Below are 27,065 nucleotides of genomic sequence, written 5' to 3' on the forward strand. Positions count from 1 at the left end.
ATAAATTAAAGCTGACATCATTCATCATCCAAACTTCCAAAAGAGTTTGTTACGATTACATCAGTGACCCAAAAGACTCAACTCTGTCTAGCCTAGTACCCCAAGGGTGCAAAAGCTAAGCTAGCTTCGAGGAGTTATACCGCCACACACTTCTAACTCTATCCCTACAACCTAGTGAGCAAACGAGGCAACACTCGACTCGGGGGAAGGTGGTCTCCCTGAGCCAGCAGTGTCCAAGCTGGATGCAGGCTTCGGCTCCTCTCCTCCCTCGATATCGACATCCTCGTTGGCCTCCATGTCCTGGATCTCCTGGTGGTGCATATCCAAATGTTGGTTAGCTTCCACAAGTTGCTGCTGAGTGTTGATTAGCTGATCCTCGAGAACCTCAATGGTGTTCTCCCTAGTTCCCACTAGCTCCTCAAGCTCCTGGATCTCATTGGACATCTGTTCCACCTGTAGGTCCTTTTCCACCATCTCAGTGGACAGGTCTACCACAAGTTCCTCTCTGTTATCCAAGGTGATCTTGGTAGCCTCCAACAATGCCATTAGATGAGACATTGCCTCTCCTCGCATCACTTGCAGACGATACAGGGCATCCATGCATCGCACCGTCAAGCGAGCAGTCTGCCCTGGGTAAAGAGCCCATATATCCTTGGCATGCTCCACTCGGTCCTTCCACATTGGGTCGTCCTCCTTCTCTGTGGGGAACAAGCCAATGGGATGAGTAGATAGCTCCAAGGGGTGAAAACCACAGAAGGTGGTCAGCCCGTGGAGAGCAATCGCCTCGATAGTATCCTCAACCTGGTATCCGAAAGACTCAGAGTCCCACGAACGCCAGCTTGGTTGTAAGGGATGATGCTCTAGGGTCATCCTCACCCTACAGCGGGGCACTCGGTGCTTCTCGAACAGCTGCACCGTGTACTGGGGAGGCGTCGTGTAACCGGCTCCCAAAAGTACCTCCCACAAGATACGGGGAAAACCCTCTCGTGCAAGTCCGTCCATGTGGGACTGTGTGTTCCCTCCTTCCGAGGATCCGCGAGAAGTCATCTACGTATGGTTAAGCGTAAGTGAAAAAGAAAAAGAATTATAAAATAAAAGGGAATCAAAGCTTGGCCTCTCGAAGGTTACGATAAGGTCACTGAATGTACTTAATCTGTCATTATCACGTATTAAGGTTTTTACCTAATTAACAAGTAGTTTAAGTAAAGGATGCATGCATGCTTGTCCTAAACGACCTCATTTCAACTTAGAGGGAATAGGGAAAAAACCCCATCCCTTATAGTAGCCTGTAGGGCTAACTCAAATAGCCACCTAGCTAACCCTCTATTATTCTAAGGCTTCACCTTCTAGGTCTATCCTTATCGTCCTGGCGATCTATCCAACATTTGTTTCTAACAAGTTTTACTTTTGAAAAGGATGGTATTTACAGTTTATTGATCCCTCTGTGGTGGTACGAGCTCCGATACCAGCTGTGGCGGAACCGCCTGAATTATTCCAACTTAAGTGCCTAAGTCCAACCTTAAAGGCTAGACCACACTTAAATGGGAATAACACGTTAGTCTCTCGGATCTAGTCCGACGAGGCCACTAATAGGATCAAGTACCACGTACTCACTCGATGGTGAGACACAGAGCAAACACAATAAAACATAAAACCATACATTAAGGAGTATTTAAATTTTATTACAACATCATCGAAGTTTAGCAAAAGCAGTGATCATTGTTCGAAATGCAGCGGAGTAAAACTAACGATAAATAAACGGAGAGATGGGGAAGCTTGTCCCATCACTCCTCATGCTCCTCCTCAGCGGAGGTAGGGTCCCACTCGACTGTCGAACCCGGTGGCAAGATGGACGGCCAAGTCACTCCAGCAACCATGTCCTCCAGAGAACCTGTAAAATTATGCCACAAGCAAGGCTGAGTATACTAATACTCAGCTAGACTTACCCGGTGTGAGGAGTCTACTCCTCTACCTCTAGACATGCAGCTGTTTGGCTGAGGGGTTTGGTTGCCAAAAGCACTAGCTGAGTCTAAAAATCAAGTTTTAGCTTTTTCAAGTTTTAGTGTGACTCTCTTAATACTAAATGTGTAACTATCTAATCATTCATGGTATCAAACATTTAGTAATCAACAACTTTTGCCAAGTCATCACATTTCCACTTGTTACTCAATGTAGCAGCATGGATCAAGCAGTCTCATTAGCTGCGAGAAGCAGACGATTCGAATCGAGTTTTATCCTTGCAAGGTAAACCTAAACACACGACCTGGCGAGGCACTCCAACCCCACATACATCAACCGTCCCCATCGATTCCCCGCCAACAGATCAGGGCTCACCGCCTTGGCGTACAATGCCTCACTGACCCTGACTGCCGTCGTGCAGTGACCACACTTGTACCCACCATAACCGGAATGGGAGACTACGTCTCAGGTCGCGTGAGGGGCAAAGTCTGCTGCCAAGTTCAATCAGGTACTAGGCTGACCGATTTACCATATTTCTAGGCATATGTTTATTACGTTCAAACGCTTGACTCACGGTACCACATCTTAATCCTTATTCCAATTTCCATCTCGTAGACAACCAATCACCATGGATTGTTGTCCACAGACCAACATCATTATGATAAGAAAGTGGAGACAACCAATTCCTGACCTCGCGTGAGTGCTAGAAAAATCACTCGACTTCTACCGAGATCCCTAATTAGTAAAGCAGCTACTCGACCTAGCATACTAGTATCAATCTCAAAAGGAAATCCTAAGGTAATAAAACTAGGGTTTCAGGCAACTCCTACACTTAAGTGCACAATACAAGCCTACAATCATTAAGTGTAGTAAAATAATATATAGAACTGGTTATGCATAAAAACGGGGCTTGCCTTCCAAAGCTGGGGCAGACAGATCCTCGATGGCAGGTTCTGATGCTGGATCCTGGGCTACCTCCTGAGCAACTCCTTGCTCCGGCACGAGGATGTACTCTCCGTCAGCGAGGTTGCAATCTATCGAATGCATTGAATAAGATATATGTATGCTATGATATGCAGAATTTAGTAACCATTATGCATAGTGAAGAAAAACTAAGTTAGTTGATAACTTAGGGTTTCCTTGTTATAATAAGCTCTTAGTGGTTTATGCTTAGCAACCTAGGTTTGAGGTTTTGCTTAGAGGTAAACGTAGTGGATTAAGACTTGGATTGCCCCATAAAGGTTTTAGTAGGTACTCAAGGGGTTTTGCTGGGTTGGTTAGGGTAACATTAATCTCCACTACTAAATCCCCTTTTCATTTTCTATTTATGCTCTTAAGGTGGGTTTGAACTACAACAGTGATTTCAAATTTCCCAAAAATTCTGTAAAAAATTACAGTGGGTTAATATTGGCCACTGTAGTCTGTCCTATAAATTTGAGGTCAAAAACCAATAGAATATGTCGTGGACAAAATTAACAAAAGTTGGGGCAGAGGGGTCACTTTGCACTACAACTCTTATCTAGGTGTGGGTTCTGTACTAAGAGTTATTTTTGCTGGTATCTATGGGTAATAACATGTTTCTGTGCCAAAAATCACAGAGGGTTACTTAGTGGTTATTTAGTTATGATTTTCTAAAGTTTAATGCCAAAAAGACACTTATAACTAACTTGCTATTTAAAAAATATCAAACAACAGAACTTGTATTTTCCTAGGTTCTTCTTAGCACAAGAGCAGTCATTCCTAAGGTAGGGGTGTTTTATCCTTAGGATTATTTTCTAATGACTTTTCAAAGTTTTCTCTGTTTTTCATGAATAAATGAGAGTGCAATTTCTTTTCACTGGACTATGGTTCAACAGATTTTTCTTGTGAACTACATCACTTAGGCATGCTAGGAAAAATATGGTTGCCCTCTGGTTTCCATTTTCAATCCCTTTTCTGCATTTTCCTAAGTTTGAGCATAAACAAGTTTTAGTGAATAAATCTTCCTTAACCTTGTATACTAGGGTGTTTATTAATTTTAAACAGTGTAACTACTAGGTTAGTGTCTCCACTGTTTTTCTCAACCCTGGTCTAACAACATTTCTATCTTTTCCTTTATTATTAAGTTTTGGGCAATTTTCTTATTTAAATCAAAACTCTATAAAACATTACAGGAACTATGGGCTTTACTATTTTTGCTTGATAGTTTATATTTCACAAAGTCTAACAAAATTGGTTTGACTAAATTTGGATTATTATTCTTCAAGTTATGTATTTATCAAGTTCTCTGCAATATTTAAAAGAAAAGTAAATTTGAAATGGGAAAAGAAAAACAGGTTTGCGCTGAAGTCCCTTGGTTTTGTTCCCCCTTTTCTCTCACAAATCAGCCCTCGGTCTACTATTCACATGAGTCACTGACCTTACGCATAACCCCCTGGACTTATCCTATATCTAACCCGCGATCCTTGGTTGGCTGGAACAGTAACCGGGGCAAAGATTACAGCGGCGAGGCTTACCAGCGGCAGTAGAGCTCCGATGGGGTGGTCAGTGACGTCGGGGAGGTCACGGCGGTCACGATAGTGTGCGGGTCAGCGTCGGAGGTGGCTGGAGCTGCTCTGGCCACGAGCGCAGGCGGCGGAGGTCGTCGGCGGCACCTGCTCCGGCCAAACCACGACGGTAGGGTTCAATCAAGGTGAACGAGGAGCTCCACTGGGTGATGTAGAGGCTATGCGCACAAGGAATCGAGAAATGGTTCAGTGGATTACTCGGTCCACGTGCTCCAGCGGGTCACGAACTCCGGCGAGCGTGATCTCACTGTTCCGGTGGGGCTGGTCCTCAGCTCAAGCTTGGGAAAGCTTCACGGCCTCCCGAGCAAGCTATCCGCGGGCTCAGATCGAGCGGAGGTGGGTGGGAATGGTTTGGCCACGGCGGGCGCCCTCGGGCGGCTCTGGCGGGTCGCGGGGAGGTCGCCGAAGCTGCGGGCTGGCTCAGGAAAGCTAGGCGCGGTGTGAAGGGGCTAACAGGGAAGATGGTCGTGCATGAGGGCGAGCTTTATAGCCACTCGCGGGCACGACATGGGTGTGGGCACGGGGGGCGGCCGAAGGCGCGCGGGGGCGCACGTGCGAGCGTGCTCTAGGCGCGTTCCCGAGTGCCTGCCCACGTCGAACACGTGGTCGTTTGCTTCTGCCGGTGTTCAAAGGCCTGTTTGGTCGCCTTAGCATGTAGATCTCAGCAAAAATCCCGTGTAAGGTATCTTCTTTGCACCATATACTATCTTTTCCATGTGAGTTCCAAGCAAAGATATGGTCGGGGTTGAGAGATATTGTGGTGTGAAGTTGGCTCTATCCGAGCTATCCAGCCTGAGACAAAAATAGTGTCAAGTCGTGTCAAACGACTTAGGGTGGGGTTCAAATTTTTCCAAGGTGTTCTAGGGGTCTTTAGGCGCCATTTTGTTAATTGGCCCCCATGGTTTTGAGGTTTGGAAAAATGTGAACATGTTTGATTTTTGAAAGAGGGCTGGTTTTGTAAGTGAGAAAAATCTGATTTTTCTTTTATGCCCTTCTCTTTGGTGACCTTTTTTGGGGTTTTTCTGAAACCTTTTTGGGGTCACTCTCTTACTATTTTTGTAGGGTATTAAGTGTACTACAACTTTTATAATTATCCCAAGTCATGATAATGTGGTTTACATAGCCTTTTTGCTATACTCCCCTCTAGGGCTCCATTTGCCTAAAGGGATTTGAATTAGGGTTTGAGCCATTCTCTCCTCTTTAGGTGCATGATAAGGCCGAAACATGACTTCTAAGATGGGTTACACCTACTTAGGATCTTGACCCCCAAGTTTGGTGTCTTTCGCTCAAATTAACCACATGTGATGATGGGTTCACTAGTGTAGGCTTGAGTGAAAACCCTAAGTAACACCTGGGGTGTTACAGAAAGAGAGGGGGAAAACAAATCAACTAAGAAATAAAGCGAGTGACACGATGATTTGTTTTACCAAGGTTCGGTTCTTGCAAACCTACTCCCCGTTGAGGTGGTCACAAAGACCGGGTCTCTTTCAGCCCTTTCCCTCTCTCAAACGGTCACCTAGACCGAGTGAGCTTTCTCCTTAATCAAACCGAGTCACTTAGACCCCTACAAGGATAACCACAACTTAGTGTCTCTTGCTTTGATTACAAGTGTCTTGAGAACAAGAATGGAGGAAGAAGAAAGTGATCCAAGCGACAAGAACTCAAATGAACACGAAAATCTCTCTCTCACAAGTCACTAAGTGTTTGGAGTGGTTTTGGACTTTGGAGAAGATTTGATCTCTTGTTTGTGTCTTGGAGTGAAGTCTAGAGCTCTTGTATTGAATGCAATATGCTGGAAACTTGGATGCCTTGAATAGTGGTGGTTGGGGGTATTTATAGCCCCAACCACCAAAACAGCCGTTGGGGAGGGCTGTTGTCGATGGGCACACCGGACAGTCTGGTGCGCCAGTCACATCACCCAACCGTTAGGGTTATGACGGTTTTGATCATTGGAGCTCTGATAGCCTGGGTCACCGGACAGTCCGGTGCTACATCGGACAAGCACTGTTCACTGTCCGATGCGCCTTCTGACGCCTGCTCTGACTCTGCGCGAACTGTCCGCGCACTGTTCCCGTTGCAGGCGACCGTTGGAGTCAACCGTTGCGCTTGGGAGCCGTTGCTCCGCTGGCACACCGGATAGTCCGATGACCCACCGGACAGTCCGATGAATTATAGCGGAGTGCGGCCTCAGAAACCCGAAGGTGAAGAGTTTGAAGTCAATCCACCCTGGTGCATTGGACACTGTCCGGTGTGCCAGACCAGGGTTCACTTCGGTTTCTTTTGCTCCTTTCTTTTGAACCCTAACTTTAATCTTTTTATTGGTTTGTGCTGAACCTTTGGCACCTGTAGAACATACAATCTAGAGCAAACTAGTTAGTCCAATTATTTGTGTTGGGCATTTCAACCACCAAAATCATTTAGGAAAATGTTTGACCCTATTTCCCTTTCACATTGCCAGCACCCAATCCGAGTCTCTTAGTGCATCCTCCACCCTATATGGCTCAATAGAGGACACAAAAGAGTAATGTTCACAAAAATGAGCGACTCGAGATCGAGTGGTTACCCCCTTGTGAATGTCACCGAGAATTGAGTTCACAGGGTGATCTCTTTGAATCGCTTGGTAGACTCTTGGGTGTGGCGGTCTTTGACCCTGAATTTCTTGCTCATCTTCCTTGTCTTTGTCATGGTCATCTCCCCCTTGATCATTGTCCTCCTCTTGAGGTGGCTCATCCTCTTAGTATTCATCTTCATTGTCTTGAGCCTGATCCTCATCTTGAGTTGGTGGAGATGCTTGCATGGAAGATGATGGTTGATCTTGTGCTTGTGTAGGCTCTTCGGATTCCTTAGGACACACATCCCCAATGGACATGTTCCTTAGCGCGACGCACGGAGCCTCTTCATCATCTAGTTCATCAAGATCAACTTGCTCCATTTGGGAGCCATTAGTCTCATCAAACACAATGTCACAAGAAACTTCAACTAATCCAGTGGATTTGTTGAAGACTCTATATGCCCTTGTGTTTGAGTCATATCCTAGTAAAAAGCCTTCTATAGCCTTAGGAGCAAATTTAGATTTTCTACCTCTTTTAACAAGAATAAAGCATTTGCTACCAAAGACTCTAAAACATGAAACATTGGGCTTTTTACCGGTAAGGAGTTCGTATGATGTCTTCTTGAGGATTCGGTGGAGGTAGAGCCGGTTGATGGAGTAGCACGCAGTGTTAATCGCCTCATGTAACACCCAAAATTCTAGTTTAAAGATTCATATGTGTTTCTCCAAAAAAAGATGGGAGTGAGAAAGTCGTAGAACCCTTTACTAAGTATATTCCCCTAACGTAAATGAATAGTAATGTCAAAAGCTTGGTAGTTTAACACTTAGATCCAAATCTTGAAACTAAAATTCAAGTTGAAACTATGGAACAATAAGTAAAAGAAACACCTCCAACATATTTATTATAACTTTAAAATTAACACTCCTTGAAGAAAATATTTGAATCAAGAGATAAGTTATGGTGAAGATTTTTAGGTTTTCTCCTAAACTAAAAGTATTGAAATTATAGGTAATTTTTTTAACTACACATTCAAAAAAAAATATACTTGCACTTCATGCTGGAATTTTGGGTGAGCACTTTGTTTTGAATTTGGAATTTAATCTTCATTTGAATAAGAAATTAGAAAAGGATAAAAGACTTACCTGTCTATAGTTTGGGCCAAATTCGTGCACCGGCCCATCCTACCAACCCCCCTCCTTACCTTCTACTCCCCCGCCTTGGCAGCCCATTTCCCTTATTTCACTTCGCGGCCCATCCTCACTTTCCCCCTGCTCAGCCCGCGCCATGACACTGCGCTACTGACGCGTGGGTCCCTGCTGTCAGCTCATCCCTCCCCCAGGCGGGATCTACTCGCACCGACATGCCTGCCCCACTTGCAGCCTCTGCGCACCTGGACTCGACGCTGTGTCACTGCCGGTGGGCCCTGGATACCAGAATTGTCTTCCCCACCGTGTAAATCCCTGGGCACAACAGAACCCGCAGCCGCCGCCTCGGTGGTTGTGTCCGGCCACGAATTGCGCTGTGGATCCCGGAGTTGGCCGAACTTCACCGCCATGCACGGGGATGCGTCTCTATAAAACCCGCCGCCCTCCTGGAGCCATCACCCCGAATGAAGCACGCATGAAACCTTCACCATAGTTGTAGAGAGAGATACGGCAATCACCGTCGTCAATCCATGCGTACGACAGAGACCGGTCCCCGGTAGGCAGTCGCGGGAGACCATTGGTACTACCTGCACGTGTTCATGACCTTTACTGGCGAAGGGATCCACCGGTGGTGCACCAATTGCTCGCCGGATCTTGACCTCCGCCGTGCGTTCCGCTCGCACGTGGGCAGGCTCCTCCGCAACCTTTTGCTGGTAAGAAACCTTTCCATGTTATTAGTAGCGTCCTCCCCTGCGCATTGCTCCTATGAGTCGGTTGGGCATCGGGCGCCGCATCGGGTTGGCGCCGGCCATCCTCCGCCGGGTATGGTGGGCAGCGCGGTCGTCTTCGGTAGCTCGAGGTAGGAGGCGAGGGGGGGATCGCGCCTGACCGTTGGCGTGTTGATCTATGGCTTAGATTGGGTATGGTTCCCTGGCTGCGCGCACAGATTTGGGGGTGAAGCCATGTCCGTTGATCGGGTTGTCAATGGTGGGAGATTAGAACTGTGAATACCCTTTCGGGTGTTTGGATCTGGATGGTTGGGCGTTAATCGGATGGCTTTGGGTGGATCTTGAGTATTTAGAATCGGAACCGTTGGATCTTGATCCGACGATAGGTGGTGTGTACCGGTTCCCTGCCGTCCCGATGTGATCTGGGCCCTCCATCTCTGATCGTGCGGATAGGCTATACCCCTTCGCCGTGGCTATTTTCTAAAAGAGCCCCTCGGCTTTTCCTAAACTAACCCGCAGTCCACTCAGTGGTTGGCTGTGTCTGGGATATCTTGCGGACTAGCCCCTGACCGTTTTGGTATTTGCTGCGCAGTCCAGAGGATAATGAAAATAGAAAATTAATTATAGGAATTTGTTTTTAATACAAAAATAAATTCAGAAACTTGCATAATTCATATTAAATTCATTTTACCTCCGAATTAAGTCATTCCAGTTGTAATAATTTTGTATTAATATTGTCTATCAACTAGTAATAGTGTTTAGCCATTAAACTTGAACTAAAATTGTTCATTTGGATTAACCTATTATAAGCACTAAATAACTCCAGAAATTCATAACTCAATACCTGTAACTCCGTTTTGATCCATTCTAGTTGCATTAGTCTCACAATAATATTTATTATCATCTGGTAACTTTATTTTGTCATGAGATATAGATTAAAATGTTGCACTTAGTCCATTATATACTTAACCACGTGGATCTCCGGAAAATCATAACTCGGTAACCGTAGCTCCGAATTTAGTAATTCTTGTTCTTGCGATCTCGTAGCGACGCGTAGAATATTATTACGCGGTTTATTTTTATGTTTGATGTTAAATTTGCCTATACCATGTTTGTTTGTATTGCTACGACTAGAGCGAGGTCACGAGTCACCTGAAGATCATCCTGGTACCTGGTATCTCAAGTTCCAGGCAAGTTGTGCCCTTGATCACTTCTTTTTACCCAGTCATGTTCTGATTAATCACAATGATCTGCATAGGTTAATTTTGATGGGACCCAACAGGTTACCCTAGTTTGATTATCTTTATACCTTGACTCCACTAAACTTTTTGGGTAGTACCTGCTATTGCTTTTATGTGGTTTTGGGTATGAAGATTACACTATTCATGATTATACTTTTGTTATCAGTTGTTATTTATTGTTCATGTTAAGATCATTATGTTAATTGGAACATGGAGAACCACCCGGGAAAACAGTGCTACCACAAGGGTTTATGGACGCCCTTGGCTGACTAATTAGGAAAGCTAGTGGAGGACTACCTTACCCGAAAGGGGCAAGGGCAGTAGGAGAGTGGTCAGTGTAGGGAGGCCCTTGGGATGATTTTGCTGCGATGGCGGTCATGCGGGGGATTCCTGCATTGGAGCTTCCTATAAACTGTAGCGGGTTTTCTGAAGCTAGTGGAACTTTGTAAAGGCCTCGTAGTGTTACCCTGCCTCGCCTCCTCGGTAGAGGTGTATGGGATTGGCCGTCTCTTGGCAGATGGGTAACATGACTTGTGGGTAAAGATGTGCAACCTCTGCAGAGTGTAAAACTGGTATACTAGCCGTGCTTACGGTCATGAGCAGCTCGGACACTCACATGATTAATTTATGGAACTAAATTCAATTTGTCATATGCATTGCATCGCAGGTGATGTTGTTATTTTTGTTCTACTACTTAATTAGGTTTGGTATTTACTTATACTTAGTAACTGCTAATAAAATTTTGACCAACTTTAAAAGCAATGCTCAGCTTCAACCATCCTATTTGGTAAGCCTTACACTTCACGTGAGCTCCCACCTTTGGCGAGTTCATGCACATTATTCCCCACAACTTGTTGAGCGATGAACGTATGTGAGCTCACTCTTGCTGTCTCACACCCCCCACAGGTCAAGAACAGGTACCACAGGATGAGGCGCATGGAGGATGCTGCGATGTGTCGTCAGAGGTCTAGGTCGTCGTCTCCCAGTCAACTTTGGGTTGCTGGATCGTTGTCTCCTTATAATGTAATTATTTACTTATTTTATATAGAACTCCTGTTATGTAGTAAAGATGTGACATTCAATATTGTGCCATGATTCATCATATGTGTGAGACTTGGTCCCAGCACACCTGGTGATTATGTTCGCGCTCGGGTCTTGGTGCCCCAAAACCCGGGTGTGACACCTCAGCCCAAAATTGGTCCGGAGTCTTGTATTCATCAAGCATAGTCCTCGCCATGTCCAATAGAGTTCTATTCTTCCTCTCTACTACACCATTTTGTTGAGGTGTGTAGGGAGAAGAGAACTCATGCTTGATGCCCTCATCCTCAAGAAAGCCTTATATTTGAGAGTTCTTGAACTCTGTCCCATTATCGCTTCTTATTTTCTTGATCCTTAATCCGAACTCATTTTGAGCCTGTCTCAATAATCCCTTTAAAGTCTCTTGGGTTTGTGATTTTTCCTATAAAAAGAATACCCAAGTGAAGCAAGAATAATCATCCACAATTACAAGACAGTACTTACTCCCGTCGATGCTTATGTAAGCTATTAGGCCAAATAAGTCCATGTGGAGTAACTCCAGTGGTCTGTCCGTAGTCATTATGTTCTTGTGTGGATGATGGGTACCAACTTGCTTTCCTGCTTGGCATGCGCTACAAACTCTGTCTTTCTCAAAATGAACATTGGTTAGTCCCAAAATGTGTTCTCCCTTTAGAAGCTTGTGGAGATTCTTCATCCCAATATGGGCTAGTCGGCGGTGTAAGAGCCAACCCATATTAGTCTTAGCAATTAAGCAAGTATCGAGTTCAACTCTATTAAAATCAACTAAGTATAGCTGATCCTCTAATACTCCCTTAAATACTACTGAATCATCACTTCTTCTAAAGATAGTAACACCTAAATCCGTAAAAAGACAGTTGTAGCCCATTTTACATAATTGAGAAATAGAAAGCAAATTGTAATCTAAAGAATCTACAAGAAAAACATTGGAAATATAATGGACAGGTGATATAGCAATTTTACCAAGTCCTTTTACCAAACCTTGATTTCCATCCCCGAATGTGATAGCTCTTTGGGGATCTTCGTTTTTCCCGTAGGAGGAGAACATCCTTTTCTCCCCTGTCATGTGGTTTGTGCATCCGCTATCAATAATCCAACTTGAGCCCCCGGATGCATAAACCTGCAAAATAATTTAGGCCTTGTTCTTAGGTACCCAAACGGTCTTGGGTCCTTTCACATTAGAAACAAGCACCTTTGGTACCCAAACACAAGCCTTGGAGCCCTTGTGTTTGCCCCCAATATATTTGGCAACTACTTTGCCTGATTTGTTAGTTAAAACATAAGATGCATCAAAAGTCTTAAATGAAATATTAGGCTTATTTGATGCAGTAGGAATTTTCTTCTTAGGCAATTTAACATGGGTTGATTGCCTAGAGCTAGAAGCCTCATTTTTATACATAAATGCATGGTGAGAAACAGAATGAGTTTTCCTAGCATGAATTCTCCTAAACTTATGCTCAGGATAACCAGCAGGATATAAAATATAGCCCTCGTTATCCTGAGCCATAGGAGCCTTGTCCTTAACAAAATTAGACAATCTTTTAGGGGCATTAAGCTTGACATTGCTTCCCTCTTGGAAACCAATGCCATCCTTAATGCCAGGGCGTCTCCCATTATAGAGCATGCTTCTAGCAAATTTAATTTTTTCATTTTCTATCTCATGCTCATTGATTTTACTAGTTAATTGAGCTATATGATCATTTTGTTGTTTAATTAAAGCAAGGTGATCATGAATAGCATCAACATTAATATCTCTATATCTAGTACAAATAGTGACATGATCAACAGTAGATGTAGAGGGTTTGCAAGATTTTAGTTCATCAATCTTAGCATGTAAAATAGCATTCTCATTTCTAAGACTAGAGATAGAATCATTGCAAACATTCAAGTTTTTAGCCTTAGAAATTAATTTATCATTCTCAGTTCTAAGCCTAGCAATTGATTCATTCAATTTATCAATCTTAGCAATTAAACTAGCATTATCATTTTTAAGATTGGTAATTGAATCATCACAAGCATTTAACTTTTCAACCTTAGCAAATAAATTAGCGTTATCAGTTCTAAGGTTGGAAATTGATTCATGGCAAACCCTAAGCTCCTTAGACAAATTTTCACATTTTTCTACTTCCTGAGCATAGGCATTCTTCAACTTAACATGTTTCTTATTTTCCTTAATAAGGAATTCCTCTTGGCTATCCAAGAGTTCATCCTTCTCATGAATATCACCTATCAATTCACTAATTTTTTCTTTCTGTTGCATGTTAAGGTTGGCAAAAAGGGTAAGCAAATTATCCCCATCTTCACTAGAGCTACCCTCATTACTAGATGTTGTATATTTAGTGGAGGCTCTAGATTTTACCTTCTTCCTTTTGCCGTCCTTTGCCATGAAGCACTTGTAGCCGACGTTGGGGAAGAGAAGTCCCTTGGTTGACGGTGATGTTTGCGGCGTCCTCGTTGGAGGAGGAGTCGCTGGAGCTCATGTCGGAGTCCCATTCCCAACACACGTGGACATCACCACCCTTATTCTTGTAGTACTTCTTTTCCTTCCTCTTTCCCTTCTTGTCGTCGCCCTTGTCACTATCACTTGACATAGGACATTTAGCTATAAAGTGATCAGGCTTACCACACTTGTAGCACACCCTTTTGGAGCGGGGTTTGTAATCTTTCCCTCTCCTTTACTTGAGGATTTGGCGGAAGCTCTTGATGATGAGCACCATTTCCTCGTTGTCGAGCTTGGAGGCATCGATGGGGAGCCTACTTGATGTAGACTCTTCTTTCTTCTCCGTCGCTTTGAATGCAACGGGTTGCACCTCGGGTGTGGAGGTGTCGCCTTGCTCCAAGTTGACGATTTGTTTGGAGCCTTTGGTCATCAATTCAAAGCTCACAAACTTTCCTATAACCTCCTCGGGAGACATTAGCTTATATTTAGGATCACCGCGTATTAATTGAACTTGCGTAGGATTGCGAAAAACGAGTGATCTTAGAATAACCTTGATCATTTTATGGTCATCCCATTTGGTGCTCCCGAGGTTGCGCACTTGATTCACCAAGGTCTTGAGCCGGTTGTACATGGCTTGTGGCTCCTCTCCTTGGTTGAGGACGAATCGACCGAGCTCCCCCTCGATCGTTTCTCGTTTGGTGATCTTGGTCACCTCATCTCCCTCGTGCGCGGTCTTAAGCACGTCCTAAATCTCCTTGGCACTCTTCAACCCTTGCACCTTATTATACTCCTCTCGACATAGAGAGGCGAGGAGTATAGTAGTGGCTTGTGAGTTGAAGTGCCGGATTTGGGCGACCTCGTCCGAGTCGTAGCCTTCGTCCCCCATGAATGGTACCTGTGCTCCAAACTCAACAATATCCCATATACTTGCGTGGAGTGAGGTTAGCTAATGCCTCATTTTATCACTCCACATACAATAGTCTTCACCATAAAAAACCGATGGTTTGCCTAATGGGACGGAAAGTAAAGGAGCGCGTTTAGAAATGCGGGGATAGCGTAAGGGAATCTTACTAAACTTATTGCGCTCATGGCGCTTAGAAGTGACGGACGCAGCATCGGAACCGGAGGTCGAGGGCGATGAAGAATCAGACTCATAGTAGACCACTTTCTTCATCTTCTTCTTCTTCTTGTCGCCACTCTGGTGCGACTTGACGCGGGGAGGTGATTCCTCCGTTCCTTTGGCGCCAGACTCCTTTGATGGAGCCTTCCCATGGCTTGTGCCCGTTTCCATCTCCCTCTTGGTGGATCCTTCCGACATCACTTTGAGTGGTTAGACTCTAATAAAGTACCAGGCTCTGATACCAATTGAAAGTCACATAGAGGGGGTGGATAGGCGGAAACTGAATTTTACAACTTTAAGCACACTACAAGCTGGGGTTAGCGTTAGAATAAAATCCGAGTCCGGGAGAGAGGGGAAAACAAATCGACCAAGAAAATAAAGCAGATGACACGGTGATTTGTTTTACCGAGACTCGGTTCTAAAGAACCTAGTCCCCGTTGAGGTGGTCACAAAGACCGGGTCTCTTTCAACCCTTTCCCTCTCTCAAACGGTCACTTAGACCGAGTGAGGCTTCTTCCTTAATCTCACGGGTCACTTAGACCCCACAAGGACCACCACACAATTGGTGTCTCTTGCCTCGCTTACAAAGCTTGAGAGTAAGAAGTGAGAAAGAAAAGAAAGCCAAGCCAAGCAAATAAGAGCAACAAGGAAACACAAATGATCCTCTCACAAGTCCTAATGCGCTAGAGTTGAATTGGGGACTTTGTGCGGATTGATCACTTGAATTATGTCTTTGGAGTGGAGTCTATTGCTCTTGTATTGAATGCAATGTGTTGAATGCTTGGATGGTTGGAGTGGAGGTGGTTGGGGGGTATTTATAGCTCTCAACCACCAAAACAACCGTTGGGGGTGGCTGCTGTCGATGGGCGCACCGGACAGTCCGGTGCGCCACCGGACGCTGTCCAGTGCGCCAGCCACGTCACCCAACCATTCGGGTTCTGGCGGTTTCGGCCGTTAGAGATTTGTCTTCTAGTGTCACCGGACAGGTACTGTTCACTGTCCGGTTCGCCTCTGACTTTTGTCGCGTCCTGTAGCACTGTCAGGGCACTGTGCAGTCGACCGTTGCGCTGGAGAGCCGTTGCTCCGCTTGGTGCACCGGACAGTCCGGTGGCACACCAGACAGTCTGGTGAATTATAGTGGAGTGGCGCTCGAGAAACCCAAAGGTGGCTAGTTCAGAGTTGTACGGTCCTGGTGCAGCGGACACTGTCCGGTGGCACACCGGACAATCCGGTGCGCCAAACTAGGGCACACTTGGGTTTCTTTGCTTCTTTCTTTTTGAACCCTAACTTGATCTTTTTATTAGTTTGTATTGAACCTTTATGCGCCTGTAGAATATGTAATCTAGAGCAAACTAGTTAGTCCAATTATTTATGTTGGGCATTCAATCACCAAAATTATTTATAGGAAAAGGTTAAACTCTATTTCCCTTTCAATATTCATTTTACCATTTGTGAGAAAGTCTTAGGCCCCATAAGGGGAGAAGAATGAAAAAGGGCTTTCAAGTTATTCGGTTATGACGCTTAATGCCAAAGGGGGAGAAAATATTAAGCCCAAAGCAAAAGAACCGCACCACCATTTCAAAAAAAATCGAAATGAAGTTTTAATTAGTAAATATCAATGGGTGTATTTTTCAATTAGGATCTAATTTACAATTGATATGTGAAAGTAGAATTTCAAATTGGTATCTATTTGAAAACCCTCTTGAAAGCTAAGGGGGGAATTTCATTCAGGGGGAGCTTTTATGTAGTCAAAGAAAAAGCATTTGAAACAGGGGAGGAATTTCAAAATCAAAAAAAAATCTTCTTGCAATCATATTTCTATACCTTTGACTATTTGCGAAAGTTTTGAATAGATTTCCAAAAGATTCGTAAAAACAAACTTGTGGTGCAAATATGGTCCAAAATATTAAACAAAAGAAAACCAAACCATTCACTCTTATTCATATGTTGAAAATCTCTTATTGGATTAATTCTAAGTAACCTATGCACATTCATCTCAATTGAAAACTAGTTATATTTCTACACTTATTATTTGCTTTGGTTTGTGTTGGCATCAATCACCAAAAAGGGTGAGACTGAAAGGGAAATAGGATTAACCATTTTCTATAATTAATTTTGGTCGTTGATAACCAACGCAAACACGTGGATTAACTAGTTTGTCTAGAATTCATGTATTACCGGTGCATAAGGTTCAACACAAAAAAAAAATCAAGTTAGGGACACGATTAAAAATGGATCAAGACCTTGAGTGTGCTGAAAAATGGCGCACCGGACAGTATCCGGTGCATCAGGGCCGTACAATTCCGAACCAGCCACTCTCGGGAAAATGCAGGCGCGCTCCACTATAATTCACCAGACTGTACGGTGAGCCAGCAGAGCAACGGCTCCCTGTGCACCAACGGTCGTTTCGTCAGAAGGAACAGTGATGAACAGTGACGCGCAGAAGTCAGAACGCAAAATTCACAAGGCACCGGACTGTCTGGTGCAGCAAGACGATAAAGGCTCCAACGGTCGACCAGCTCCGAACCCTAACAGTTGTGCTGACGTGGCGCGCACCAGACAGTGCACAGTGGTTGTTCGGTGGCGCACCGGACTGTCCGGTGCGCCCATCGCCAGCAGTCTTCACCAACGACCATGGAAGTGGTTGGGGGGTATTTATGCGCCCATCGCCAGCAGTCTTCACCAACGACCATAGAAGTGGTTGGGGGCTATAAATACCCCCAACCACCTCACTCATATCCATCCAAGCATTCGGAATTCTTCATTCATTGCAAGAGCAAAAGCCCAACACTCCAAGACACAATCAAAGCAATCAATCCACTCAAAGCCCCAAAATCAACTCTATGCATTAGGGCTTGTGAGATGATCACTTGTGTTCTTTGTTACTCTTGTCGCTTGGTTTGGGCTTTTTCTTTTCCCTTCTATTTCTCAAGTGACTTGTAACCAAAGCAAGCGATACTTAAGTGTGTGGTGGTCCTTGCGCGGTCTAAGTGACCCGAGAGATTAAGGAAGAAAAGGCTCACTCGGTCTAAGTGACCGTTTGAGAGAGGGAAATGGTTGAAATAGACCCGGTCTTTGTGACCTCCTCAACGGGTACTAGGTTCTTTGGAACCGAACCTCGGTAAAACAAATCATCGTGTTCACTCGCCTTGATTCTTGTTTGATTTGTTCTCCCTCTCTAACGTTTCCTTGCTAGTGTGAATTTGAGTTGGCTCCCATACGTTATTCGCAATCCTTGAGCAACTCCTAGCAAGAGAAATATTCTTTTGGACTTGAATTTAATTCTAACGCTAACCCCCGACCTTAGTGTGTGTTTAAGTTTATAAAATTCAGGTTTTGCCTATTCACCCCTCTCTAGGCGACTTTCACCTACACCTTGCAAACAAATGAATCATTGGATAATCTTGCTATTTCTCTGCCTGGTTTTTGGATCAATGCTACATATAAAATATGATCATGCTTCATCATTATTGCTGGATTATTTATTGTTCATGATAAGATTATTGTGTTAATTGGAACATGGAGCTTAACATGAGACAACAGTGCTACCACAAGGGTGTAATGGGACGCCCTTTGTTGATTAACTAGGAAAGTTACTATGGGTTAATCCTTTCTCGAAAGGAGGCAAGCAAGGTGGAGAAGCCCCCGGGTTGATCTATCTGTGATAGTTTTTTCGGACGAGTGATTCCTATATCGCCTTCGGCCTGAAAAATCGTAGTGGGTTCTCTCATACTAGTGAAACTTGGGAAAGGCCTCGTAGTGCTACCCTGCCTAAATGGGAATTTTAGACACCTTGGCAAATGTGTAGACACGACTTGTGGGTAAACACTATCTTGCATTACATTGTGTGATTTATTTTTAATTGTGATCACTTATTTAATTGGGTTGGTATACACTTATACTTAGTAATTGTTAATAAAATTTTGCAACTATTTAAAAAGAAACGCTCAACCTTAACCATTTTCCTTGGTAAGCCTTACACCACACATGAGCCTCCACCGTAAGTGAGCTCATGTACATTATTCCTCACAACTTGATGAGCGATAAACATATGTGAGCTCACTACTTCTATACTCACACCATGTCAAGAAAGGTACCACAAGATGAGGAACATAAAGGATGCTACGATGAGTTCGGAGAGGTTTATGCCATCGTCTCCTATTCAACTATGGTTGCAAAGGATCGTTGTCATCATATGATGTATTTTACTTAGCTATTTCTTACAGAATTCTATTATATAATAAATATGTGACATTGATTTCTGTACCATCAATCATCAGTATGAGACTTGATCTTAGCACACATTTGAGATGCACTCGGATTTGCCCTTAAATCCGGATGTGATAGTCACATCCCATGCAAGTCTATCAAAATCCACATCGCTCTCTCTGATAAAGGTTATGTGAGGCCATACAAGAAAATGTGATCATTTTCCTCTCCATTGGACAACTTGGCATATTTAGAAGAATGTGCCATTTCATTTTCAAAACTCCAAATGGACGTTTAGTAACATCTATAATCGATGAGTGAGCATGGTTGAACACCTTCTTCAATACAATTAGATGATCGACATTTTGAAATTCCGGAATATAGTACCTTTGACCTTTGTACGGTGCTAGATAACCCCTTTGACTTGGAAAACCTAAGTCAACAAGATAATATCTTGCTAGAGGAGGATGTGGAAACTCATCCTTGTACCTGCTCAACAAAGTGCCTCCATATATGTGTGTCATGAGCAAACCCAAGCCATCCCGCCACCACAAATGTGAACCTCATATGAAAATCACAAATGATCATGGTTTTGATGACAATATCAATGTCAATTCATATGCACTACCTGCTTTGATGATGGAATAGTGACTTCGATACGGGTACCATAAATGACACCTATACAATTTTTAAGTAAGGCCAAAATCTATGCTCTCGAGTTTTTGGATGCACCACATCAATGGTAAGATCTTTAGGATGATGTTTTCAACACTAAACTATTCACACATTCCAAAACATCACTATACCTCCTACTGACTGATTTGAAGGAATGAGTAAAAATATGTTTTGCTTGGCAAATTGATTGAGGTGTACCACACATCCATAAAACATACCAAAGTGCTTATATCAAGCACGTCTCATGTGGAGATGTTAAGCCATAATTTTAACCAACACTTCTTGCAAGATATATAACACTGACCTTCTCATTCTAAGCATGTCATATAAACTCTCTAGATCTCTAAGCTGCCTTCGAATCCATCGATCTCATCAGGTACATTTCTTTGCTTCTTTGCGGATGAAGATGCCCCATAATCAAGCATGGCATAAGCTGCAATTGTAGGAGCTTCACACATCTAATTACTTGATTCACTTGAATTACTTGTTATCCTAGCTTCAATAGACTTACTTGAGGTGAAAGACATATGTACAAATTATTAATAATAATCAAGTTGAAATCAATAAATTCCAAGCACGCAAATTATTTGAAGGTTTCAATATTAAATTCAAGGTACAATACAAAACCAAGCTCATCATGCAACAAGATTGAAAACCTGGTTCATCATACAACAAGATTAAATTCAAGGTACAATGCAAATGATGACTTCAAGGTAAAAAATACAAAGCCAGTCATCTCTGTCATTTCTTCCTCTCCTCACAGGTTCGCTTCAACCATGCAAGCTTTCCTTGTGGAGTCTTAAGAGTGGTAAACACATCTCGATACTCCGTATTGATAAAGTGTTATGTGGCATAAAATTGTTCATCGCTTCCTTCACATGCCCTAGCCTCAATAGTTGACTCTAACATTTCAGCTATCTCTTGTCTAACATAATCATTAGGCAGAGAAGCTGGAGAGGACTTGCTTGAACTAGCCTTTTCCACAAATGAATCTCACAGATTGCAAAGCATTAGATTTAAAACTTCCTATCATGTTAGTCCATCTAGATAAGATGAATTTCTAGATGATATCAATATAAATCACACTAGGGGAGATCATTCATCTAACTCGAAGCAGGATGCACAATTTAGCATTATGATTAAGGTAGAATCATAAGTATGAGCAGCTATCAGGGCAATTCCATGATATATATTTAAAACTCAAAACACTAAATACTAATCAAAGCACCAGTTAAGATACCAATTAAAAGTACTCACTAAGGTACCCATTTTTGTGAACCATGAAGGTGACAAGTCTCAATTACACCCTTGTAGCTTGCTCAATCCTCCTATCCACCTTGAGATTATGTAAGATCACTAAAGAAAACATTAGTCTCAAATAACACAAGATATGTGTGCTCCCCTCAAATTCTGCATCAAGTACTTGAATACAAGGTTACAATAAGCGCTAGGCGTTAGGCGGGCGTTAGGCCACTGTTTAGCGCCTAGAGAGCTTAGGCGTAGATTAATCGTGCTTAAGCGTTTGTAGGAATATACAATATAATATATATATTTGCACAGAAAAAACAGTTTTAGCTAGGAATTAGGGGTACTTACCTGGAATAATGAATAAAAGTATAGAACAGAAGAGATGGAGGAGCAGAGCAAGAGCAGAGGGAGAGGGAGAGCACGCCTGGATAGCTAGGGAAAAGGAGCAGAGAGGCGCTGACCCCGGTGGCCTGGACGACTTGACCAGAAGGAGAAGAGGAACCGACGGTGGCGGCCCTGGACAGCTGGGGAAGAGGACCAGTCTGGCAGCGGCCCTGTTTTCCTCCTCTTCCATGCAACAGCAGCTGCAGCTCCCAGCCTGTTTCACTCTCTCCCGGGCAACAGCAGCTCCCACCTCTTTCCCTCCTATTCACTTTCTATTCCCGCGCAGCAGCTTTTTTCTATTCCCGCGCAGCAGCTTCCGTGCTCACCTTTTCCCCGCGCGCCGAACCCCGCTTCCACACGCCTCCTTTCCGCCTCAGCGCGCATAGCGCAAATCACGCGCCGCCTACACGCGCCCACCGCGGAAACCACCGCCTAGGGCCTAAGCGCAGCGCTAACATGCCGCTTAGCGTCTAATCGTGATTAGGCGGGCGCTTAATCGCGCTTTTTTGAACATTGCTTGAATAACTTATTCTACCCACATTCTAGCAATTAAGGATGTGTTTGGTTGCCGGACAGAGTTTTTTGCTTAAGTTTGTGCATATTGCAAATCTTTTTGAAAAGATGTGAAAAAGGTATGGTTCTATCCCTTACTCAATTATTTTAGTTGCTAACTATGTTTGTCTAAGCGTTAGAGAATATAATGTATCAAAGTTTTGATATAGTTCTATCTTCTATTCAGAAAAATACCGATTTTTTCTTCTTTATATACAACTTTCGAGTATATTATTATTATTGACATGAATGGGCCACGGCTGTTTGAAAAACAGGCCCAAATAAAGAGTGGAAGAGGCCCATCGTCTCCATCTTATCTCGTTCCCAAACCCCAATTATCCGCTTCTATCCACAATCGCAATTCGCAAGCCCTTCCAACGGCAGTCATGGCTTCCATCACCCTCCTCTCCCTCGCTCCCACCGCCATCTTCCTCCACATCCCGGCTTTCACCTCCTCCTCCGTCGTTGGTCCCGGAATCCTAGCCGGCCGCTGGGCCGCGCCCCGCGCCCTCCCGCTCCGCGCGCTCCCGCCCCGTCGCGTCACCGTCGTCTGCAGCAGCGCCGCGGCGGCAGCCGAGGCCTCGGACGCCGCAGCGCCAGTGGAGAAGTTCCGGCTCGACAATTTGGGGCCCCAGAAGGGGTCCCGCCGGCGGCCCAAGCGTAAGGGACGCGGTATTGCTGCAGGCCAGGGCGCGAGCTGCGGGTTCGGTATGCGCGGGCAGAAATCGCGCTCGGGGCCCGGCGTCCGGCGCGGGTTCGAGGGAGGGCAGATGCCGCTCTACCGCCGTCTCCCCAAGCTACGGGGCATTGCCGGCGGTGAGTTGCTTCAGTTAAACCGAAGCTTCCCCTAATGCACTCAATCGAAGCAACTCGCTAAGCTCTAGTTCAGACAGATGCTTGTCTCACACCCCCACTTCGGCATTGCCCATCCGTGATTAAATTCACACCAGGCTGGCGCATAACTAATTGAACTATGCATTGTGTTGTTACTCGTGAGAGCCCATCAAGGTTACAAGGAATGCAGAAATGCAAGTGATTGAGAAGTTGCCTGATGTGAGTTCCACCATGGCTTTTCAGGGATGCACATTGGCCTGCCGAAGTATGTGCCATTCAATTTAAAAGACATAGTGCGCGGCGGATTCAAAGATGGTGACGAAATATCACTGGAAAGCCTGAAATCACGGGGTCTGATCAATCCATCAGGCAGGGAAAGGAAGCTGCCGCTGAAGGTAAATCTTTTGATGATTAACCTTTGGTTGTTTCAATAAAACTTGTTTTGTGGACTGGTATTTGTGACATAGAACTTGACACGTTCGAAAATATGAATGACTTCATATTCAAGGGTTTGGCTTAGGTCTTGGCCAGTGAGGACATGTTCTCTTTAAGGCAACCTTATTGTACCCCAGATTTGAAGCAAGAATCGAAGTGTTTAGTGATTTGTCGTTAGATTGAGTGGCCAGTATTCTTACTTTTTTACTTCTTATAGGTTGTTGTATCGATTCTGAATTAGCCTGTGATAATGTTAGGTACCAAGTTTATCCACTTGAGTTAGAGTCATCTATTAGAACATGCAATACGGGATCGAGTTTTTTTGGTTGTTTCTGTTAGATGAGCACCACTTGAAGTGTTGAATAGCTTTGTTTGTACAATTTGGCAATGTTCCCATAGGTTGTTCATTGGATTTACAATATATTCTAGAGTAACTACAAACTTCCATATCTGCTAACATAAACATGAAGTGGCATGTGCCACCTGTTAGTTTTTGCAATCATATTTTGTCTTACCTTCATGATCACTTGTTGTTCACCTGTTTGTAGATCTTAGGAGATGGGGATGTATCAGTTAAGTTGAATATCAAGGCTGGAGCGTTTTCAGCTTCAGCTAAAGAGAAGCTTGAGGCAGCTGGTTGTTCCCTAACTCTGTTACCTAAACGAAAGAAATGGCTTCCACAAAATTATCTAAAGAACCAAGCCCGAGCAGAAGAGTACTTTGCCAAGAAAAAAGCTGGTGCTGGTGAATCTGATAGCGGCTCTGCATAGAATTTCTTTGCGATGTACTCTTCTCTTGCTTTTAGCATATGCTTATTACTGAGCAAGACACACCGGCTCAACTAAAAATGTTCATAACTTCTTCATCCAAACTCTGACTTCGATGATATTAGACATTTCGGAAATTTTATTTAAAGGGCTACGATAGCCACTTTAATAATTGATTCAGAACAAAATGGACTAATCCAGAATTCAAATCCAAAGACACAACCCTTGGTTAGGAGAATATCGAAAACCTTTTTTTACAAAGAAAGTTAACTCCAAATGATTTCCCACGTGATGATCAACACCTTTAAGACTTAGTTAGCATTTTCAAAGGTTTTTTATCTCAAACTTTATCCACCACTTGATCCTAGCAACATATGCAAAGTTAGATCACTCAAGTGGCTCTAGATGACAGATATGGAAACAATGTTGACTATCTTAATAGTACGACCATCTATTTTAAACCAGATTATGCACAATTCTACACAACCTTTGATTGGTGAAATGAGATGCTCTGCAAGTAATACATTTCCCTTGTACATTCTATTTCATCTCCCGAAACAATGACACAACACAAGCATCGACCTCTATCATCAAATGTGAACATTGATCATTCATCGGTGTAGCGAATCACGCTACATTTGATCATAGCACACTGGATGAAGTTCCTCCACAATGCTTCAACAAAAGCATGTAACTAGTTGTTTCTAATTTCCACGTCAACGCACCATGCTGCTTTTAGGACTAGTTTGGAAACTTAAATCCCCTCAGGATTCCTGAGGAATGAGGGGGAAATTAAGCTATATAGAGGGGAAACTTAAATCCCTTCAACAAAAGCATGTAACTAGTATTCTAAGAGGGGATTTAAGTTTCCAAACTGGCCCTTATATGTATCAACAAATGGAAAAATGATCCATGCCACTGATGAGAAGAATTCCAGGCACATGGATCATTCCTTGCTCATGAATTGTGTGTGAGAGGACAACATACGAGTGCTTGACGCGGCCATGGCACAAATTTTGTGGCAGAAAGTTAGCATTCGTTGCTTAGTGTAGACAACTTTTGCTCGGAAGGGAAAAAAACTAGGTCCTCTTTCTTCTAGGGGCAAGTTTGACAATTCTATTTTTCCAAGGAATTTTCTATTTTCCTAAGAAAATTTAGTTCATTTTCCCTTGGAAAAAATGGGGTGTCAAACTAGCCCTAAATACACAGATTGTTTTCTAGTTATTCAGGCTCAATGAACACGGCATCAGGTATCAGCAGTGCACCACTCGGCGGCATGGATGAAGAGGGAAACGAGGAATAGAAATGGGCGGGCGTAACTCTCGGCTAGGGAACGAACGATTTATAGCACTTCCTAGTTCGACGCCAAGATTTATGACGCCGAGCTAGGTGTCACGTCGACGTCGCGTCAGCCCTTGTTTGCCTGTGTAGCAGATAGCTCGACGCCGAACGATGGCGCCGAGCAAAGAGTTCAAAAACGACATTAAATTGTCCAGTGATCTAAACATGTTTTTTTAAACAAAGAGCTAAAATGCAAAAAAGAAATCAGGCGCATTATCTCTGTGTTGCTTATATATACGCTTGTCAAACTTATTGTGCAATGCGTGTGGCTCGCAAGACTGAATGGATTTAGCTGCGGTCACCATATCTCATCTCAGGGGTGAAGTGGCGGCGGAGAAATGAGGGGGGGGGGGGGGGGGGGGGGGGGCAGCCCGTAGATGCAGGAGAATCATGGCAGCGCCTCGGTTACGCGACTACTGTCTATTCCATGGCAGGAATTCGTAGCACGTAGTGTTAGACTACGATCCAAAGAGTGAATAGCCACCAGCAAGCCCGGCGTTGCCTGCCCCGGGAATTGCCAAGCTCAACTGGGAGAAAAAGAGAATGCGCTCGCCGGTTCCGCCTGCGCGCCTCAATAACTTGGCTCCCTTTCGGGCCAACAGAGCAACCCCCGGCCGCGGCGCGGTGGCAGACGAGAGAGAGAAGCAGGGGGCTAGGGCTGCCGCTCTCGCTGATTTGCTCGGCCCAACCGACACCAACACGGCGCCAGCCAACGCATTTAACGCCTCCCAACCACGACATGATCGAGCGGCCGAGGCAGTGCAAGCTATAGCTGCCCGCCGCGCGACGCCACCCCCACCCCCACCCCCACTCACCATCTCTTTCAAGCAACCGCAACCGCAACCGCGAGCGCACCCCTCCCTGCCATCATGCCGGCTCTTCGGCTTTCGGTTCCTCCCATGCGATGGCCGGCGGCCCATTAACTGCGACCACAGCGCAACCACACTACACGGTTTGGTTGTCACCAGAAGTCCAGAACACAGATGCCTGCCTGACTCGGCTGCTGCCAGCCCACCCGCGGTGCGCGCCTCGCATTCAGTACCCGCTCGACGGAGCCGTGCCGCGGATGGCCGAGTCCGGCACGCGACATGCCATGGCATGGCCGCGTGCCCGAGCGTGACGTGAGGGTCTCGAGGCCAACTAGAGTAGAGCCGCCCCCGTCGTCCCGGGGCCAACTAGAGCCGTCCGATGCTGGCTCATGGCCATGAATGAGGTCATGGCTGACGATCGCGAATGCACGGGGGGCTCCAAGATGCTGTGAGGTGGAGCAGGAACAGGGAGGTGCTTCGCGAAGCGCCTGCCTTCAACGGAGAGCCCTGTAGCGGGAAGCAGGTTGTCGCCATGCCAAACTGCATTGCATTTAACCTGTGGGTACCAAACAAAAAAAAAAAGAGAGTCCGGGACTTCTCTTAACACTACTAGTACCGTAGTACGGCAAATATGGACACCAAGGTGGGGGTGGTGTGAACATGTGCAAGCCTGTCCACGTCAGCAGTCGTCTCGTGTAAAATGGGAGCATGGCCTCTTCGGTATGCTTCCTCACCCAGATCCAGGTAGGCAAAATACAAGGAACTCTTTTAAGTAACACACAAGTGTAAAATTGGAAGCATTTTCTGTAAGACGCTTTTTTTTGCTTGTTAGAAATGGATAGATCATGAGTAGCTCGTGTTACGCAAGTGTCAGCGCGACTGGCAAGCATTAATCAACCGCTATCTCCCGTCACCAGCTCCATGCGTTATCTCAATGGTACTTCGGATCGCTTGATTCTATCCCAGCCAATCTCACTCACATGCATGATATACTATTGTACATGTAAGTGACAGGAAATTAACA

The 27,065-nt window shown here is 44.5% G+C and overlaps 1 protein-coding gene across 1 annotated transcript; it reads left to right on the forward strand.

The window, feature by feature from the left end:
• Window positions 1-22,240: 22,240 nt before the first annotated feature.
• On the forward strand, window positions 22,241-23,979 carry LOC100273366 (50S ribosomal protein L15, chloroplastic-like). Its single transcript, NM_001147805.1, has 3 exons — window positions 22,241-22,671; window positions 22,933-23,084; window positions 23,673-23,979. Exons 1-3 carry the CDS (start codon window positions 22,242-22,244, stop codon window positions 23,892-23,894), a joined length of 804 nt encoding a protein of 267 aa, NP_001141277.1. The 5' UTR covers window position 22,241; the 3' UTR covers window positions 23,895-23,979.
• Window positions 23,980-27,065: the final 3,086 nt, after the last annotated feature.

Source organism: Zea mays, chromosome 1, assembly GCF_902167145.1.
Source record: "Zea mays cultivar B73 chromosome 1, Zm-B73-REFERENCE-NAM-5.0, whole genome shotgun sequence".
Taxonomy (NCBI): domain Eukaryota; kingdom Viridiplantae; phylum Streptophyta; class Magnoliopsida; order Poales; family Poaceae; genus Zea; species Zea mays.

Coding starts and splice junctions, on each gene's coding strand:
- LOC100273366 (NM_001147805.1), top strand. CDS start 22,242: ATGGCTTCCATCACCCTCCTCTCCCTCGCTCCCACCGCCATCTTCCTC. Junction 22,672..22,932: donor GCTACGGGGCATTGCCGGCG/GTGAGTTGCTTC, acceptor ATGGCTTTTCAG/GGATGCACATTGGCCTGCCG. Junction 23,085..23,672: donor AAAGGAAGCTGCCGCTGAAG/GTAAATCTTTTG, acceptor ACCTGTTTGTAG/ATCTTAGGAGATGGGGATGT.